We start from the raw sequence: 21,593 nt of genomic DNA on the forward strand, positions 1-21,593 counted from the left end.
CTACATTCTCTTTTTTATTTCAAGTAACAGCAGAGTATATAATTGGTTTCCTTTGTTATCTGATGTATTTTATTTTATACATTTGAAAACATTATTCTCAGAAGTGATCCGTAGGCTTCAGCAGATTGCCAGAATTGTCCATGATCAAAAAAAGGTTAAGAACCCCTTGCCCACTGATTTTTTTCTCAAAATCAATAATTTTTAATGTCACTTTAAGATTTTTATATTCTGCATAAAGGAATAACTGCTTATCAAGATCTCTGGAATGTGGTGGTAGCCATTCCCAAACTAGCGTTGTATCAGCAGATGGCACAGCAGAGATCATCTGGTTCTCAGTTCTATTAGAATAAAAATGGACTGGAGCTAAGTTCCCTTTTCCATTTTCTTCTGATACTTATATAAAAGTGGTGAGGGAAAAAGTGAAGCAAATGGATGAAGAGAATTGATTCCTTATACTTACCCAGGTACTGTGGCTTAGCAGAAAAGATAGAGGAGGAAGTGTATCCTAAGCTGAGTATGTGGGGTATAATGTAATGCTAAAAATAAAGTGGTGGTCTTGACAGAATGAATGTCTTTAACATCAGGGGAATGAGGCTTCTCAAGGATCCTGATATTGTGGAGGAACAAGTTTGCAAATTTGAGCTTGGGGCACAGTATCAAAAACAAACCCAAAATATGCGTGTCCAGCAAGTAGAAACAGTATCCTTTTATTTTAATTTTTTGCCCTTTTTTTTTTGGAGGGTCATTTGGGGTTAAGTGACTTGCCCAAGGTCACGTGGCTAGGTTTTTTTTTTTTTTTGGGTGTGTTAAGTGTCTGAGGCTGGATTTGAACTCAGGTCCTCCTGACTCCCGGGCCGGTGCTCTATTCACTGTGCCACCTAGCCGCCACCAGCAGCATCCTTTTAAAATGCAGTGTTTTATAAATTGTTAAGATAAACTGTGCTCATTTAAGAGTTTTTCTTTAGGAGTCATGGAGGAGAAATAGAATTTTTCTTTAGGAGGCATGTTTAATGGAGATAAGGCTTATTTAGAATAGAATGAACTCAGGGTGGCTAGGTGGCGCAGTGAATAGAGCACCGGCCCTGGAGTCAGGAGGGCTTGAGTTCAAATATGGCCTCAGACACTTAACACAAAAATTAGCCATGTGACCTTGGGCAAGTCACAACCCTAATTACACTCCAAAAAATAAAAAAAAAAAGAATAGAATGAACTTCATTTCAACAAATATTTTTAAAGTGCTTAGCACTATAGTATGTGAGTTAAGAAGTTTAGATAAGAACAGGGTTTCTTTTGTATAACAGGGACATGGCAAATACATAAATAATTAATAATAAGGTTAAGTAAGTTAGGTACAAAACAAAGTACTTCGAGGCCTGAGGGGTAAGCAGTAAAGGCAGTATGTGGCACTGGGAAAGAAAAAATGGGAAATAAGCGGGGCAAAGCATAGAATCTCAGAGTTGGAAGGAACCTCAGAGGCCATTTATACCTGAGGCCAGCTTATACCTGAACAATAATAATCCCTTTTGCATCATATCCAATAGCTTTTATTTGATCTGATAAATAAATGACTGATTTGGGAAAGAGATCAAGATGAGGCTGGGGGAAAAGGAGGAGCCTGTCAAAGCAATGGTGGGAAATCTCGAACACATAGTCAAGGGACATTCTTAGTTGCCCTCGGCAACTTAGTAAGCATTTATTAATTTTATTAATTGCCTACTATGTGTGCTGAGTCGTGAAGATCTAAAGAAAAGAAGACACTCCCTTCCCTCACAGAGCTCCCAGTCTAAGGGGAGAGACAACAAGCAAACAAAGATGTACAAACAAGCTATCTACAAGATAAGTTAACAGAGGGAAGGCATAAGAATTAAGAGGGATTAGGACAGACTTCCTAAAAAATGGGATTTTTATTGACTGAAGCCAGGGAAGCCAGGGTGTAGAGATGAAAGAGAATATTCCAGGCGGGAGAGACATCCAGAAAATGATCAGAGCTGAGAAATGAAGTATCTGTTTATGGAACAGCAAGGAGACAAGTGTCACTTATTTGCAGGGAGAAGGAGGAGGGAGGAGATGAGAAGTCCCAGGACATAGCCCTGTGGGACATGTAGGGTGAGAGGGCATGACTTGGATGAAGGTTCAGCAAAGGAGAATGAGAAGTCAAATAGGTAAGAGGAAAATAAGGAAAAAATTGTGCTCCGGAAACCTAGAGAGAAGAGAGTATAAAGAAAGAAAGGGTAAGAGAGTGATCTTTAGTGTCAGCTGATTATAAATTAAATTTTTCATGTTAATTGCCTGTTTATGTGTCTTAGTGATGGTGTGGCCTAGGGTTAGGAAAGTCTGGCAGCTTCTTTTGAGGAGCAAGAAATGCAAATAGAACTGGGCTTTTTTGGACTATCAGACATTAATAATTCATAATAAATAATGACTTTAAGTACAAAAGAATAAATTTTAGTATTGACTCTGTTTTATACAGTCATGGCCAGAGAGACACAGCACAGATTCTTCTTTTACGAGGAGCAAAATATCTGCCAGATAAAAATGGAGTAACACCTCTGGATTTGTGTGTACAGGTATAAGCTTTTCTTTATTATTTTTGTATACTTCATGATAAATGATAAATACTGTTCATTTTTTTCCTTTACATGGGAGGTCAGGTTTAAACATTTTTATTGTGTCAAGTAAATATATTTTAACAGAAATTTCGCTTTTAACATTTATTTTAAAATAACTGTTTTGTAGGGTGGCTATGGAGAAACTTGTGAAGTATTAATTCAGTATCACCCTAGGCTTTTCCAGACAATCATTCAAATGACACAGAATGAAGACCTTCGAGAAAATATGGTAACAGTAAATTTTGTAAAAAGTATGTGTATATGCATATACTTTTGTTAAATTTACATGTAAGATTTTATAGATATTTTTCATGGCATAACTTCTGTGAAGGTCAAATATCCAATAACTTGTGCTGTGCTGCCAATTTTAGACAAGTATGAATTAGTTTTCAGCCAGTGATTTCATAGTGTTTTAGGTCTGTGCCCTCTGTGTCTTTGACCTTTCTCTAAGATAACTATGACAACTTCTATTCAAGTTTGTTTTCACTGTCAGGCTTGATTTGCACTGGCTTTGTAATTTCTGCCTCTGTTGTAACTGTATGCTTTGGTAAACTGCAAAACTTAAATTTCATACAGTTGCTAAATTTTTCCATGATATTCTCAGACTACAGTGCTGCATCTTCCTGTTCTGAAAGGTGAGGGCAGTCGGCAGAGAGATTACATTAGCGTTGCTCTCTGGACTCTGGGCGGAGGAATTATCAAAGGGTAAATAACTTATTTCTTGAACTTCCAAAACTGGGAAAGAGAAAATTACCTATGGAAGATTACCTACCTGTCTTCTAGGCCAACTTTTAAAAGAGTGACTGACTGCTTACCAGAGAATTTGTATGTATTACTATAATGTTAATTTACATTTTTGAAATTTCTAAAACATTCAGTTGCGACAAGTTTTGGAGCATTTATCTCAGCAGAGTGAAAGCCAGTACCTAAAGATTCTGACAAGTCTTGCTGAAGTTGCTACAACAAATGGTCATAAACTGCTTAGGTAAGAATTTGAAAATGCAAAAACAAGTCAACAGGAAACTACCTCTTGGGTTAATCACTTTTAGGGCCTTTTCTCCAAGAAATATTTAACCTTTTTGGATATTACTTTTTAATAATAAGATGTTATAATATACTGACCAAATTTTAATGTTTAGTAAAGTCAGAAGTGATAGGACAGTCAAGCACTGAAACTAATCTCATTTTGTTTAAAAGGGTAGTTTCAGATTTCTTACTCAAGTGAGTAGATTTGAGCATATATTCCTAACATTTCATAAAACATTTAACTAGAATTAGTAATGATAATGGTAATTCATACCAAGAAAACATGAGAAATAATACAGAAATGTTAACCACCAATATGAACAAAAATTATAGCTGTGAGAATTTTCAGTGTAACTCCTGGTTCTGTGTGAACTTTCCACCCCTGAACTGTATACCCTTCTATCTATTCTTTAGAGTACTTCATGAGACTTCATGAACTCAGTGACCCATTACCAACTCAAATTAAATCCGCAAAGAGTTATTTATTTCCCTTTCCTGGACCATATACACCTATAGGAAAAAGTTTTTTAAATGCCTGCTATTACTACATTGTCATGTTTGGAGTAGGAAAACTTGGAGATTTGAAAAGTGTTGTTTCTAAGGTGTTCATTTTTTTTGGCCATGGTTAGTTCCAGCTTTGTTCAGTTCATCAACAGTAAACATTTGTTAAGTGTTCGACATCTAAAAGAAGCTGTGTTAGGAATTGGATATATAAATGTATCACAGACACTGCTTTCAAAATTCTTAGAACACATTGGGTGAAAAGACTCAAATTTATCCAGATAACTATGCTACATGGAGGAGTGAGATAAAAAAAATGGAGGAGGAGTTCAGAACAAATTGCTGTGAGAAACTTGAATATGGTGAGATATTTTTCACCTGTAGGTTGAAGGTAGGCTTTCTGGTGGAAGTGGTGCTTGAATTGAACCTTGAAGGAAAGAACTTTTAGTTGATGGAGATGGGAGAGTGTTCATTTCAGGCATAATGAACAGTATGAGCAAAGGCACAGAAAAAGGAGAGGGAGGGATGAAAGTAGGGGACAGAATAGTCCAGATTTTGACTGAAACATAAAAATCCATGATGAAGAGCAGTATGAAAAATTGAATTTTCAGGGTGGGTTGGAGCCAGATTGTAGAATGCCTTGAATTCCAGGAGCAGGTGATTGATTATTTGGCAGGCAAATAAGGAACCTCTATAGATTTTTAGAATCATAGGGTCTTTGGAATTGAAAGGGACTAAAGTATTCACATAGTCCAAATTAAGTGAATATCCCATATAGCAGTGTTGTCAAAGTCAAATACAAACAAGATACACCAAACTGTACATAAGAATCCTTGTGGTTTTCATATTGACTCAGTTTCAAAATGTAATATTATCTATGTTTTATTATATTTTTATTTATTTTCTTAAATATTTCCCAATTACATTTTAATTTGGTTTGAGCAGCACTTGGCAGTATTATGGGCTGCATATTTGACACCTCTGCCCTGCAATATCTTTAGCAAATGGTTAGCCACTTTCTGCTTGAATACTTCCAATTATAGGTAGGTAATTCAGTACCTTGTGAGACAATCCATGTTATCTTTGGAGAGCTTTAATTATTAGTAAGCTTTGATTTATATTGACGTGAAATCTCCCTTCTGTTACTTTGACCAATTACTTCTAGTTTTGCCCTTTAGAATCAAATGAAAAAAGTTTGTAAGATAGCCCTTCAGATACTTGAAAGATAATCATATCTTTTCTGAAATTTCTTAAGGATAGATGTTCCCAGTTATATAATTCAAATTTGGTATGATTTTGAGTTCTTCTGTCATCCTGGTGAGGTTTTCCCTCTCCCCTACCCCCACAGTCAGTAGACAACTATAAAATAAACCTAGAAAGGTAGGTGGGAACCAGATTGTGTCAGGCCTAACATGACCAAAATAAGTTTTTAAAATTTTATTTCGTAGACCATCAAGAACCGCTTAAGATTTTTGATAGAGGAATCAGAACTATGTCTTAGATTATTTTGGGAGCCATATGGACAATGAATTTTAAGAGGGGTAGGACTGGAAGCAGAAAGACCATTTAGGAGGCCATTTTAGTCTAAATGAGAAGAGATGAAGGCCTGAAGGTGTTCCTTAAATGTACCATCTCTTTTCTCCATGTAGCTCCAGCCTTGAATAAGTGCTTGGTCAATACTTACCTCTATTTTTATGAGTATCTTATTGAATTCTCTGCCTCTGAATGTTTTTTTTTTCTCCCTTCTACCTTCATTGCCAACTCTGTTACTTTCCTTTTATTGACATTAAAACCCTGTTCCCAAGATATTTAATTTACACTTTTAGACCAGGACTACGGTCTTCATTTGCTTCAATGCCTTTTACTGGGCCATCCTAGATCACTTTCTTCTTTTCTGAATTTCTTTGTATTTCTTCTTTGTCAATAATTAGTAAGCATTTATCAAGTACCTGCTGTGTACCAGGCACTATGCTAAGCACTGGGGATATAAAAACAAAAATCAAAAGATAGCTCCTGCTCTCAAGAAGATCACAGTTTAATGAAGGAGACAATATGCAAATAACTATGTATAAAGCAGATATGTTTAGGATAAACTGGAGATAATCAAAGAGAGAGCTAGCATTAAGGAGGGCTGGGAAAGTCTTCTTGTAGAAGATAGAATTTTAGCTTGGACTTAAAAGGAAGCTGTGGAAAGGAGGAAGGAGAGAATTCCAAGCATGAAGGATAGCCACTGAAAATGCCTGCAGTCAGGAGGTGTGGAATGTCTGTGAGGACCAGCAAGGAGGCTAAGATCACTGATTTGCAGAGTATGTAGGCTAAGTAAGGTATAAGAAGCCTAAAAAGTAAGAGGACCCTGAAAGGTAGGAGGTAGGTTATAAAGGGCTTTAAAAGTCAAATACTATTTTACATTTGATCTTGGATCTGTAGGGAGCCATTGGAGTTATTCAGTGGAGGAGGGGGTTGGGACTGACATAGTCAAACCTGGACTTTAGGAAGATCATTTTGACAGATCAGTAGAGGATGGTTTGGAGTGGATAGAAATTTAATGTAGGCATACCACTAAAAGGCTATTTTAATAATCTAGCTGTGAGGTGATAAGGACCAGCACCCAAGCTGATTTGATTATAAGGTCAGAGCAGACAAGGGACATGTAGGAGAGATTTTTAAGATGGTAGAAATGATAGAACTTCTGTGGGTGTGGGTAGTAAGAGTGAGGAGTTGAGGGTGACACCTAGGTTGTGAACCTGGGTGGTGACTGGTAGGATGAAAAGGAAATAAGCATTTATATAGTGCTTCTTCCTGACTCCAGCTCCAGTGCTGTGCCCCCAGTTGTCTGATTGTACCCTTGAAAGTAAGAGGAACATTTTGGAAATAGGAGGGTTTGGGGGGGCAGGTAAATTGGGGTGGGGTGAGGGAGGATATGTTCAGGTTTGACAAGTTTAGTTTAAAATGTCTACGGCACATTGAGTTTGATATGTCACTTGGCAGCTGGAAACTCTAGACTGCAGATCATGGTAGTTAGGGCAGGGTAAGTATATTTGAGAATCATTAGCATAGAGATGATATTAAGTTCATAGGAACTGATAAGATTATGAAGTGCAATAGTATAGAGGGAGATGGGAAGAGGGCCCAGGACAGAGCCCTGGAGGACACAAATGGTAAGTGTGACCTGGATGAAGTTGTAACAAAGCAAACTGAGAAAGAGTGGTTAGATATGTTGGTGCATATTAGAACCAGGATAGAAGTCTCATAGAAACCTAGATTAGAGAGAAGAGACTGAAGGAGAAGTGTGATCAATAACATTAAAGCCTCTAGGTGTTGAGAAGGATAAGGACTGATAAAAGACTATTAGACTTGTTAATTAAGAGATTATTAGTAATTTTGGAAAGAGCAGTTTTAGTAGAATGATGAAATGAGAAGCCAGATTGTAGAGGCAAGAAAGTATGAAGAAAGTGGAGGCACATACTTTAGATGACGTCATCAGTATTTTAACCACAAAAAGGAGAAAGATGGGACAGTACCTAGTGAGGATGACTAGATCTGGTGAGGGTTTGTTGAGGACGGAGGTAGACTGGGAAAGATTGGAGATAAGTGAGAGAACTGAGAATGATAAAGGGGTCAGTCTTTTGAAGAAAATAGGATGGAAGGAGATCACTTGCACTTGTAGAGGATTTTGCCTTGGCAAGGAAAAGGAAGGGCCACCTCTTTCTGTGAAACAGGGGTGAAGGTGCAAACAGTAGTAGAAGGCGTCTTGAGTGATGTGAGGTAGTTGGTTCACTGTAGTTGGTTCACTGTTTACCTAATAATTTCCTTCGTTTTAGGCTGTATGCATTACCTGGAAGACCATTTGAATCTTAGTTTGCCAATCCTCCTTTCAGACAGCTCCTAAAATTCCTTACCTGAGCAGGTGCCTATCTCTAAACAGATAAGCATTCTATTTCCTTTTCTTCTACTTTGTTTATTACTTGTTTCTATCTGATTCTCCACAATAAATAGCCTTCTTGTACATATTAAAACATATCTATGCTTTTTATTTTTTTGCTCTTTTTGTCCTTCTGCCCATTTTTTCTTTTTATTGTCCATTTTTGCTTGTAAATTTCTTTAGGGAGGTGAGAGAAGCCTTTAAAGAAATTGAGTTAGATAGGAATGGCTCATTCCCTGAAATGTTCTAGCCTCCTTTGAATGCCTATAATTATTGTCTTTATGATTCATTGATAGTTAATCATTATTCATTTTAATATTTTTTCTGTGGCTTTAAAATTATTTAAGATGTTTTATTTAACTTTATTCATACTTACGTTTTTGTCTCTCTAAATTGAAAGCTCCTTATGGGCAAGTTATTAAATCCATCTATTCAAAATTTAGAAGGATTCTCTGTTGGTGAAGGGATTAAGCATACTATTGAAATCAGATCCTTGATGTATTGAAGTGTGTTTTGAAGAAATATTGGTACATTACTAGGAAAACAAATGCTTTATTATCTGGCAACCAGCAAACCAGAAGACAGCAACTCAGTGGGAATCTTACACTAATGTGTCAGAAGACACTGAAATACAGCAAAAAAGATTTTCTTGAAGAGGCTAAAGTAACTTGGGAATAGGCTAATTCAGCTTCTGATATAATTACATTTTGAGAAAAGTACTTATGCTTCCTAGGAGATGGCACAATTTTGCATTCTGCCTTTAGGCAAAGAGCCAAGATAAGATGGTTGCTATTAGTGATTTATATGTCTGTGACACTGCTTTTAGGGTGTGTCATCAGGAATAATTCACATTGAGTACATTTCCTGTACCTTTTATAGCTATATATAGTGCTCTAGTGATCCCTTGATTTGTTCCCTTCATTCATGTGGATCATATCTTCCACTGCTTAGCAGGTAGTGTTCATGAATCTCTTGGCCTTCAAAGATGAATCACCATTTGACTAACCTTCTAGTTATAAGCCTTTTCAACCTTAGCTAGGCTGATCCTTAGACAAGAGTTACAAATTCTTGTGACTGGGATGTTGTTGAAGCCTTTCTGTGTTTTGGGAGGACCTGTCAGATTGTTTATCACTGGTACAGCTTTAAGAATTGAAGTTTCTCCCCTTATGACAATGCATTGTTGGAGAAGGACCTTAAAACAATTAGTACAATTATAATTCATATGCACAGTGATCATTATGAGGGCACTGAAAATCCTGCAATGCTATCTGAATTGTCAAAAATATGTTGCACATTAATAGGATCTTGTGGGTTGACATAAGAACCTAACTTCCATATATGTATTTGTTTGTAAGCAATTCACAGCAAAGCAAAATTTTTAGATTACAAAAATATACCTAGCTATGTAAATAAACCACTGTAGGAGCAAATGTTTTTTTAATTTGTTGTTTTCAAAAGGTTTTTTGAACGTTGGTAATTTGTGTGTGTAGTATATCGAATAATTCTGTGTCAACTAGAACACTCAATTTCTTCATGATGTCAAGAGGTAAGGAAGATTTTGCTGCGTTTAGATTAGATGAAATTCGTAGTCAGGCCATAGGATAAATGAAAATCTTTTAAAATAAATCTGGAGCTACAGATTTATTTTAATGCATCTAATGTGTTCCTTGTTACTTTTCCTTTCAGCCTGTCTAGCAATTATGAAGCACAAATGAAGAGTCTCTTAAGGATTGTGAGGATGTTTTGTCATGTCTTTCGAATTGGCCCATCCTCTCCCAATAATGGAATTGATATGGGCTACAATGGGAATAAAACTCCAAGAAGTCAGGTGTTCAAGGTCAGAAAAGTATATGACGTTGTTAGGAAGATAGACGTTAAAGAGATGAATTTCACAAAGCATGCATTCTTTAATCAGAACCCTCATGAACAGGACGTAAGTTTGGTTCATACCCATATCTGTTTTTAAGTTTAGGTATGCCTTTTCCCTTTCACCTTTAACTATTCATCGCTCAGACTTAATTGGTGAGCTTTCTTTTTCTTCTTTCTTAAGAATTAAATCTTTTAATGTATATAATATTGCTTATTAGGATTTAAAATCTATTTTTACTGAAATTGAGATTATTAAAAAGAAAATGAAGGATATTTTCTTTGTCCACTTTTATATTTTATATTTCTTATTAATAGGGAGAGAAAGGAAAATATATTATTTTCAATTTGATATTTCTACACTAAAATGTATTTCCTATAGTATGTCCTAATCAATTATTTAGTGCACATTTTATGCATTAGAAATGTAGCAAGATGTAACTCTCCAATTTGGTTTTGATTTAATATTATCTGCTAGAATGATTTCAGTGAAAAATTGTTGAGTTATTTTCCTAAAACATTTTGTATTACTTCAGCTTCTCCTCATATACTGGCACTTGCATAGGTGGAATCCTTGGCAGAAAGATTCTATATAAAAATCCAAGGTAGTATTACCCCTTTAGAGCTAACCTTAAATTGTAACTTAAGAGGTAACAGAGCAAATAATGGTCTTGAAGTGATGTTATTAATGCCTCTGTTTTGGCTTTTTATTTTTGCCTGTATAAGTAAGCAAGAATTTGAAGGAAAAAAAATTGTTTCAAATGACCTAATAACATCCATCCATTTTTCTCTATCTCTCTACAAATTACCTTGAAAATATATACATTCACATATATACATATATATTTTTTTAAAGGTAATTTGTTTAAAGATTTTTTTGGAGCATAAATATTATTTTATTTTAGCTTGATGATTGCTTAAGGATTTAATTCTTAAATCATTTGAAACCTTAAAAAAAGGTTTCAAAATATGTTAAGTCAAATAAGTTGTTTCATAGAATTTTTTTTATTCACAAAATAGTATGTCATATTATTTACAGAATTATTATGTTGGGAACATTTAAACGTTTACTAAAAATAGTATACTAGCATTTTATATTAGTAGAAATTAGGTCCTTTCATACTTAGCATGGTTATAATGGCTTTGGGGAGGTTTTTTCGCTTCTTTTCTTTTTCTTGTTTTGGTTTTACTGTAGCTTTACTGTGCCCTCTGCTGGAAGAAGGTGGTCAAATATTTCTTAATTCAGGGTTTCATATCACATTCTCTTTTTTTTTTTAAGAAAATAATTTGGTTAGTAACAAATAGATTTCCTTGTCATGTTGAAGCCAAATTCCTGATCCAAAGATTTTTGTTGAAATTTGCTATATATATATATATATATATATATATATAGCATAATGCATTTCCATTTTGTTCCATGATATCACATATGATCACATATGATCTATCTCTGAAATACAGTGCCTGGCACATAGTAGATGCTTAATAAATGCTTATTGATTGATTGACCTTTTGTTTCTTAGCTCCTTTGAGAAAGAACTGGCTTATTGGTTTGATTTTATTCTTATACTTGTTTTAGTATTCTTCAGTTTTGCCTTGCTGATAAGGTATTTTAAAAATTTGATTAGGCCTAAGTCTGTCACAGTCTTTATATTTTTATCAGAAGATTGCATACCTACTAAGCAGACTTTGTATTGACATTTGTCCTTTAGGTTCAGTTTTTCTATTTATAAAGGTAGAAAAGTAGGTCAGCTTTTTTTCCCTCTTTAGCTTTCCCCCTTTTCATTGACTTTGAAATTATCTTTTTCATCTCTTTTCTTTCACTGCTTTTTATTCTATACCATTTGTATCTGTGCATACTGTACTTTTGTTTATGTTTCATTTTTTTTGCACTATGCATAATTATTCTTGCTTCTGAATATTTTCTCTATCTTAAATTTTAGACCTTTCTGTTGACATAACTATCTTTCAGGCCACACTTCTGTTTATTTTTAATATGAACAATTGTTAAGGTAAATAGTAAGTTTTAAAGGGCTGATTGCCTTTCTATGCTTTTAATCTTGTCTCTCAACAAATCTTCAAAGGGCAGCAAATTTGACCTTTTTCATGTGTGTTGGAATTGGATGTATGAGAGGAGTCTAGGAGATTGTGGTCCTGTGGCTGCTGAGTGGGGTGGATTTTTCATTAATGTTGGATTGAAAAATGATACATTTTTATTAGGAGACATTTCTAGGGGCTGCATTGTTTTGTTTTCCATGACTTAAAAAAAGGGTCTCTTAAATTTAATGTTATTAAACATTATTTGTCTAGTGTCTTAGAATACATTGGTATGGTGATAGGTGACAGGAATTAGTAGGATATAAGTATGAATTTGAGGATTAGACTTTTCAGGTAGTGATGTATCCTTTTTGTACATTTTAAAATACGGTTGTTTCCTATTTATGGGATTGTTACTTAGACACAAAGAAATTCATAGGCATGTTTAAAAATGTTTTTTTTTCTCACCATGGGTTTGTCCTCAGAATTAAAGTATGTGATATTTCTGACTGAGAATATTTAGAGTCACAGTGAGTCTTCAGAAGATCATGTTAATTACACTGGGTAATAGTGGTTATGCACTTTTACAATCCTGCCAGATCACTTGATACACTGCCAGATTGTGTCTTCAAGCTGCCATTCAGTTTGCAAAAAACTTGTTAATGTATTAGAAGTAAATCCCACAGTAAACTTGTGAGACTGCTGATAATATTATTTAACCAACCACTGGTTTATAGAATTATTCTTTTGGAATTGTTTATGACTTGTAATAACATTTTGCCCAGATAGTTTTGTAGAACAAATTAATATCATTAGATGGGTTATACCTGTATTTTGCATATAATTTTGAAAAGTTACTTATCTACTTTTATACTTGAAGGATCTGTAGTTTCTTTCATTGCTCTGGCTACTAACTCCCGTGCTCACAATTTCTATGCAGTTTCCTAGGTGAACTGTAATGATTACTGTGAGCAAAAAAAGCACCAGCCACTGGCCAGCCTGATGATACCTTTTTGAAACTGGCTAGGCTATTTTTTAGTTAGTAGTTAATGTTGAGTTCAGACTTTATAACTTTTCTAGGGTCTACATTGCACTGGCATAGTCACCTCCACATTGTAGTTGTGGAAGACTTGGTTACAGATGCATTTTCCTTAGTGTGTATAAATTGTTTATTATAGATGAAGTATATTTAATACATGCATGTTGATGATATTTTAAGCTCCTTCAGGTAGAGCTTTGTCTTATAGTTGGTGCAAAATAAATATTGTTGAGTAAATGGATATCTATTGTGATATGTTATTTGAGCCAATTATTGTGGTCAGTAAATGTTTTTGTTTGAGATGTTGTATAGGAACACACTAGGGATATAAAGAAGGGGGAATTGTGTTCAAGTCATAGCTTGAAAGATTTAAGTTAGCAGTGAAAGTTCTCTCTCTTGGGCCTTAGTTTCCTCATCTATAAAATGAGGAAGTTGAGTTAGATGATTTCTAATGTCCCTTTCATTCTAAATCTTATGATTCTAGGAAATTCTTTTTAGAGTAACTGAGAGTGGTTATTTAGTCTTTTTCTATGTATGGAAGTTAAAAAAAGGTAGATTTTTCTCTATCTGGGATTCTGACTCTGACACTGCCTGAAAATAATCCTAGGTGACCCCTTAGTGCCTAATTTTGTTATTCTATAACTATGTAGAATTCCCATATGTATTTTTTTATTCTGTCATATTAAAATACTGTCATTTTCTATTTTAAAAATTAAAGTGTTTTTCAATTTACAAGCATTTATTTTGTCTTCTCATATTCCTCTCTGCACTATAAAAATAAGAAAAAAGAGAAACAATCCTTGTAAAAAATATGCAGTGTCAAGAAAAAGAAATTTCTATATTGACTATGCCAAAAATTTATATCTCATTTTCTATATTTTGTTCACCTGTCAAGTGGGTGACATTCTTCATTATAAGTCCTTTGGATCATGATTAACTATAGATCATAGTTCTTTAAGTCTTTCAGAATTGTTCTTATAATACAAAATATTCTCCTTTGGCTCACTTCATTCTGCATCAGTTAATATAAGACTTCCTGGGTTTCTGTGAAACTGTCTAATTCTTCATTTCTTATAACATAGTAGTATTCTTTTACACTTTTATACAGCACTTTGTTTAACTGTTTACTAGTTGATGAACACACCCTTAGTCTCCAGTTTTTGGCCATCATAAAATGAGCTACTGTAAATATTTTTATACATGTAGGATTTTTCCTTTTCCCCTTTTTTTTGGTGGGGGGGGGGGTAATATGACCTGATTAGTAGTATTGTTAGACCAAAGTATATATATAGTTTATTAACTTTTGAGATGATTTCAAGATGCTTTCCAAAATGGCTGTGCCAATTTATAGCTGTACACTAACATGCCTCCTGCCGCTCTTCAGCCCTTACAGAATTTTTCATTTTCTTTTATTTTTGTCAGCTTTGCTAATCTGATAAATAGGAGGTAGACCCTCAGAGTTTCTTTAATTTATGTTTTTCTTATTACTAGTAACTTGGAGCATTTTTTCATATGACTTTAGGTAGTTTGGATTTTTTTCCCTTGGGAACTTCCTGTTCATGCCTTTTGATCATATTTAGAACAGTATAGAATTGAGGCAACAATTCAATTCAGCAAATGTTTATTAAGCTCATACTTTGCTCAAGGCACTGTAGTAGGCACTAGGAATATAAAGACCACTCTAATTCTTATAGTCTTCTAGGAAGGTAATACAAGGTGTAGAATATAATTGGGTAGAGAAGAGAGCCAAGGGCTCTAGGAAAAATGGGGCTGGGAAGGATTACCTCATCAGTTGAATTATTAATTCATTATTAAGGGCTTTTTTTTAGGGGGGGGTATGGAGGTAAGGTTGGGGAATGAATTTTCCAGCAGTTTTTTTTATAATGGTTTAGTATTTTTAATTTCTCAAATGATTTTTAAGGATGCAGTAGTTCTTGGAACTGGTATATGTTTCACTATGTAATCCAAATTTTTTAAATTTTATCTTTACAAATTGTCTTAATTTGAAGAGTTCTTTATAAGGAACACCATAAGCTAATTGCATATTATAAGAGAGGCTGTTTTTGAAAATCTTTTAAAATGTAAATTTACATTTTGAAATGATTGAAAAGCATGAAGTCAGTTGACATTGAGTAAGTTGGTATTCTATACAGTAACACCTTCCATAGGGTTGCTTTAGCAAGTGATATATGCTTTAAAAGAACAAATTTCATAAGATTTGTAGGATTTTAGAGGTAGAGTGCATGTTAGGTATCATCTAGTCAGATTCCCTTATTGTACAGATGAGAGAACCCAGTTTTAGAGTGGGGAAATGACTTGCTTAGGGACACATAGCTGACAAGTAATAGAACTGAGTAAAACAGAGCTGATGTCTTCTAATTTTGAATTTCTGCTTTATCATTTTTGTCACTATATTGAATACTTTTTTAAAAAAGTGACTATATGGATGAGATTAACTTTTCTGTTATTTCTGAATTTTAATTTTTAAAAATTTTTCTATATATTCTTTATATATAAATTAACTTTTTTTCTTTTTGTTGCAAATAAACTTATATTTTATTTGAAACTGATAACCTTAGTGTTATTTCCTGTAATTATCACCTAATTTTGAAAACTGTAAACTGGAATGTTTTGATTTTTATAATAGTATTTGGAAATGTATTCTGTTTATTTAAGGAATTATTTGTTAATAAATTGATGAGCTTCATTTCTTTAAATTAAAAATTATTTTAAATTTTTCATTTTTTCGTAGCCTTTGGAGTTGCTCTGGCACTCATTAGATGAATGGCTAGTGTTAATAGCCACAGAGTTGATGAAAAACAAAAAGGACTCGACCAATATCACATCTATTTTATTGAAGCAAAAGGGGCCAGATCAGCACGATCCTACTTCCATCCCTTCATTTGGCAGTCCAGGAACTGGGAGCAGAGAAAATCTATCCATTGACACAGGGGAATCTAAACCAGATGATGTTGCAGGGAAGCAGGAAGCTAGTACGGATTGTCAGGATGTTATCTCCATGACAGCAAACCGGCTAAGTGCTGTCATTCAGGCTTTTTATATGTGCTGCTCTTGTCAGATGCCTCCAGGGTAAGAAGCTTTTTACTTATTACTTTCTTCTCTATTAAATAATACAATTCTAGAATCTTTATAATTTTATTAATAAGACATCACATTTATTAAGTTTTGGGGTAGGTCTTATACATGTTTTTAGAACATAATGCTTTGGTCTCCAGTTTTAAAGAAACTTTTTAGATGTTCGTAATGAAATTTTAAGAAATAGAATTGTAAGGGAAGGAAAAGTAAATTTAAATGCCTGTACAGTACATAAAAATGGGATAGCTATTATGCAGAACTATTTTAAGTATTGGAAAACATTTTTACTTAGAGACTACATTTTAAGTTTTTTAAAGAAAAAAAGTAACTTGTTGATTATAAACATTCTCTTAAGAATTTAATACTTGCATTTCTCTTTTAAAGATTGTTTGAATGCTCTAGTTTTCTCATTTTCTAAAGCTCAAGAAAATAAATTAGATGAATTCTCCATCCTAGCTCTTGTTGGTAAAGGCATAAGTTCCAGTGGTTTAATTATCATCTCTATACAAATGACTCAAAGATAGATCTATATCTCTCTATTGATCATCTATCTATCTTGGCAGCCCCAGTCTCTCCCCTGAACTGCATTACTAATTGGCTAGTGGATATTTCAAATTGGATGTCCTGGAGATATCTCAAGCTCAGAATATTCAGAACTGAATTGATTATTTTTCCTCCTAACCCCTTCCTCCCCATTTCCTTCTTTGCTTCTAAACTTCCCTATTTATGCCAAAGATACCATCAACCTTCTAATCTCTCAGGTTCTTTTGACCCCTTCTCTTTATTTAGAACTTAGCTTAGGCTCCTCATCACTTTCCATCTAAATTATTGCAAGTGTCCTAGTTGGTATACCAAAAACTCCAGACTCTCGAGTCTTTTCCCCACTTCAGTCTATCCTGTACACTGTTCCCATAGTGATTTTCCTTAAGTTTGTATCTGACAATGGGATTATGCTGTTCTATCGAGTGTCTCCCTATTGCTTTTAGAATCAAATACAAACTCTACTGTTTATCTTTTAAATTTTTTCAGATCCTGGCTCCAACTTAACCTTTCCAGTCTCGCTGGACATTACTCACCCTCTTGCCTTGTTCTGTCCAACCAAGTTAGCCTTGTTTCTCTGTTCCTTACATAAAAAATACTCTATCTTCTATCTCTTTGTCTTTGCCTTGTCTTACCCCTTAATTAGAGTGAATTTTCTCCTAGATTCCTTCTCAAAGAATCCCTCTCCTTTAAGAAACAGCTCAAGTTCCACCTTCCACATAAAACTTATCCTGATTCCCTATCTCCAATTCATAGGGCTTATCATCCTAAACTACCTCATATTTAGCTACTTTGATTTATTTTTATTCTCTTTATTTTGTATATACTTATTTATGTACTCTCCCTTATTTGCAAGTAAACTTCTTTCAAATGAGGATATCCCAGGTGCCTGGTATGGTCCCTAGCACATAATAGACATTCATTAAATGCATGTTAATTGACTAAGACCCTAGTCTTAAGAACATAATGTTATATTCTTTAAGTTGTAGCTCTTGTGTGTACTGAGCCTAATGAATTTTGTTTCCCTTTCCTACAGAATGACTTCACCCCGTTTCATAGAGTTTGTATGCAAACATGATGAAGTTCTTAAATGCTTTGTTAATCGGTAAGGCTTTTAGAAATTTCCTAATGGTTAACTTAAGGTAGCATAAATAAAACATTATATCTTATGTATGAAACTTCAGGATGGATGTTTTTTATTACATTGTATGTACATTTTGCCATGAATTTTCATTTTACTATATTCTGTTCATTTCTGCTAAGTAAAATACTTTTTTTCCCCCAGAAACCCCAAAATAATTTTTGACCATTTTCACTTCCTCCTTGAGTGTCCTGAACTGATGTCAAGATTCATGCATATCATAAAAGCACAGGTAGAGCCTTCTTTCACTTTGGGGTTTTTCTCTAATGAAAGGAAAACTGTATTTTGCAAATTTGAACAATGCTTAATTTTTAACCAAATTGTTTAATGTGACATCTGTCAACTATGTCTCTGCTTCTACCTTAGAGTAATGGGATTATATGTTGAGCTCATCTGTGTTGTAGAACATAGAAGCGTTTCTCATTTGCTTACTATGAGAAGGTTATGAAAGTTTGTCATCTGAGGGGATTGGGGAAAGAGGGTAATAAGCACCAAATATAAGACTATACCATTAAGTAATAATATATCCTATTGGTGTTTTATATTTTATGTTCCAATTCCTTAAAATGTCAGCTTGGAATAACAGCATTTTTACTTGTTCCTTCATTGTCATCAAGAAATATTTATTTATTTGCAGGATTCATGTTGTGGGGAAAAAAGGGAAATAACAGTTTGGCTCCTGACCTCCACTAAAAGTTTAAAATGTAGTTGGAGACATTCAGTAAACATTTATTAATCACCTTCTATGTGTAAGGTAGTGTGCAAGGCTCCAGAGATACAAAGATTAATGTAACATAAGATTTTCAAGGAGTTTACAATCTGATGGTTTATTCAGATTTGTATAAAGGTAAATGAAGGACTTATCCTTCAAATAGTTCTAAGTATAGTGAATAGGTCATCTGTGGGTGGTTGTTATAGAAAAGCCACTGGTACTTTATGGGAGCAGCCCATAGACTTTTTTGATATTAGATGCCTGTAAGATTAAATACAGATCACTTGGAAGGCCTTTTGACTCCAAGCTGCGCTCTCAGACTTGAGTTAGAATGAAACTTTATAATCAATATCTAGGAGTAAGGCTCAATTAGATTAGATAATGATGGATAAGTTAATGATTAGTGAGAACTATATTGATTTGTATTTAGTCATTTCTTTTAAAAGCTTTTCTGTAAGTACTGCATTTAAGTAGAAACTCTGTTATTGTTTTATGGTTAGTTGTAGGAATATTATATTTTGATTTTAAAGAATATCAATAAAACATTCATGGTTGTATTCTAAAATTCAGTGAAATGCTGTTTGAATCATATATAGTAGATCAGAGTAACCTACTAGTATTTGACAGCATTATGCCCTTTATTATAGAAAAATTAGCTATGCACAAAATAAATTTTCTTTTTTTTAAAGCAATCGGGGTTAAGTAACTTGCTCAAGGTTACATGGCCAGTTATTTCTGGGTGTGGTGCTGAGTATCTGAAACCGGATTTGATCCAGGTCATCCCAACACTGGAGCTGGTTTTCTTACTTGCTGAGCCACCTGGCTGCCCCTAAGCAATTGGGGTTAAGTAACTTGCTCAAGGTTACACGGCCAGGTGTTTCTGGGCGGGTGCTAAGTGTCTGAGCCCGGGATTCGATCTCCAGGTCTTCTCAACACTGGAGCCGGTGCTCTTACTCGCTGTGCTACCTGGCCGCCCCTACAAAATAAATTTTCAAAAATTCTAAAACTCTAGTTAGAACTTTTAAAAAACTATTTTTATTGATCTTCATATCACATTAATTCTTGAATGTATCCTTCCACTGATCCAGTGAGCTATCCCTTGTAATGAAGATTTTTAAAGGTGGAGAAAAGAGTTCTGCAAAATCAACCAGTGCATTGATTGTGTCTGACAGTATATGTAGCACCTACATCTTGCAGTGATGGGTGCCTTTTATCAACTTTTTTTTGTGGCTAGGGCTTGATCATTTATAATTATTCAGCATTCATTGTTTTCCCATTTTCTTTGTACTCATTGTATACATTGTTTTCCTGACTTTTTACTTCATATTCTATAATTTAAAAAAAATCAAAACATTTCTCAAGTAATTTAAATTCTATTCTAGACATTAAAAAAAACCTCACTATAATGGAAAGCAGTTGATGTAAGTATCAAATGAGTGTTGCAGAGAAAATAGGAATTTAGAGGAGGAAACATAAGTATGGCCTGGTTAGTCAGAGTCTGTCTTGGAGGACACAAAATGCCATTTGAACCTTGTAAAATGAGTAAGATTTTGAAATAGAGGATCATTTTTGTTAGAGACCAGTATGATCCAACAACTCTTCTTGTGTTTTGCTTCTAATACTTAATAGATGTGAGACCTCACAATATTCTTTTTTTTCTTTCCCATCTTCCTTCATATTTTTTTTTTTATTTCTGTCTATTAGCATCCATTCTTTCAGGCCTATAAGTCTTGTTTTCTTTGTCTTTACCTACCTATTCACCTCCTGGGGCTAATTTGTCATCAAATCCTATTGATTCTTCCTTCAAAATGTTTTAGATTCATTCTCTCATCTCCATTGTCACTGCTTAGTCAAGTGCCCTTATTACCTCATGTTTGTTTCTGTAATTTCCTTCTTGCTAAGGGATTTTTTTTTTTATTTAGAGGGAATGGGAGATGAAGGATCTTTTATTTCTCCCTTCCAGCCCATCTTATGTATTTTTTCTAGTCAGTAAACATTTGTTTAAGCAACTACTATGTGTCACTCACTATGATGAGTCCTGGAGATGCAAATAGAAATAAAATCAGTGACAGTATTTGTCTTAAAGAGCTTATAAGTCTATTTGGAGGAGCATAAAAGGACACTGGAAAAGGAGAAGGGAAGATGGGGGGGAGGGGGTGAATGCAATAGGGGTAGAAAGTTACCCATCACAGGAGCATGATGGAAAAATCCAAAAGTGGTATATTACTTGCCAGAATTCTATCACCTCCATTACATGATAAAAACCAAACCAAAACAAAACAAAATTGCTTCTTGTCTTAAAATAGCAAAACTAAAATCCTTTGCTTTGTATACAGAGCGCAGATATTCCCTCTTTCTGTTTGTCCAAACTTCCATTTATCTTCCAGAATTCACCCCAATGTCCAAGTCAGCATCCTCTTCCTCTGCTTTTATCATGCTAATTCACAGTGCCCACTGTGAGTAAGAAAACTTTGTGTGCTTCTTCATGTTACTCTTTCAGACCGGAATGCCCTCTTTCTCTTCATTCAAACAAACCTGACTTTATTTCAATACCTAACAGATAGCAAGGAGCAATTGAAAGAATACTAGGCTAGGAGATGAGAAACCTGGGTTTGAGTTTCATGTCTTGTTGCTATCTTTATAATCTTGTGCCTCAGTTTTCTTAGCTGAGAAATGAATTGATTAGACCAAATGATTTCTACATCTCCTTGTAGCCCTAGGAATCTATGAATCTTTGAAAGTCATATCTTTTATGATGTCTTTCTCAACTGCTTTGACCTCCACTTTCTATCTGAGCCCTAAACTGCTGTCTAATCTGTAGTCTACATCACATACTTTAAATGCCTAAATATCTATTCCCTTGTATTTTTCCGTAATTGTTTCAAGGATAAAGCTTATGTCCTCAACTGGATTATAGATTGCTTGAGTGCAGAGATTTTGCTCTATGCTTCTTTTTCATCTCCCACAGTACTGGCCAAATATAAGTGCTCAGTAAATATTTTCTAATGGATTACAGAGTTACTCATCATTACCATTTTGTTTACTCAGTAGCTAATCAAAGTATCTACTTCTGTCTTCAGACTTTATTAGCTTCAGAGCTTTTG

At 34.4% G+C, this 21,593-nt stretch overlaps 1 protein-coding gene across 3 annotated transcripts in view; it reads left to right on the forward strand.

Annotated features, from left to right (window-relative positions):
- The window catches only part of HACE1 (HECT domain and ankyrin repeat containing E3 ubiquitin protein ligase 1), a 100,667-nt gene that overhangs the window by 44,523 nt on the left and 34,551 nt on the right, over positions 1-21,593 (forward strand). The window contains exons 8-14 of one of the 3 annotated variants that reach the window (XM_069077140.1): positions 2,471-2,567; positions 2,737-2,838; positions 3,488-3,594; positions 9,745-9,991; positions 15,753-16,090; positions 17,673-17,741; positions 17,922-18,009. In XM_069077140.1, coding sequence (XP_068933241.1) covers positions 2,471-2,567; positions 2,737-2,838; positions 3,488-3,594; positions 9,745-9,991; positions 15,753-16,090; positions 17,673-17,741; positions 17,922-18,009 — 1,048 coding nt within the window. The remainder of the gene's footprint in view (positions 1-2,470; positions 2,568-2,736; positions 2,839-3,487; positions 3,595-9,744; positions 9,992-15,752; positions 16,091-17,672; positions 17,742-17,921; positions 18,010-21,593) is intronic. The other 2 variants (XM_069077141.1, XM_069077142.1) reach the window with 2 other exon arrangements.

Source organism: Petaurus breviceps, unplaced genomic scaffold, assembly GCF_028583685.1.
Source record: "Petaurus breviceps papuanus isolate PSGF00001 unplaced genomic scaffold, PetGlider_PUasm1.0 90977, whole genome shotgun sequence".
NCBI lineage: Eukaryota > Metazoa > Chordata > Mammalia > Diprotodontia > Petauridae > Petaurus > Petaurus breviceps.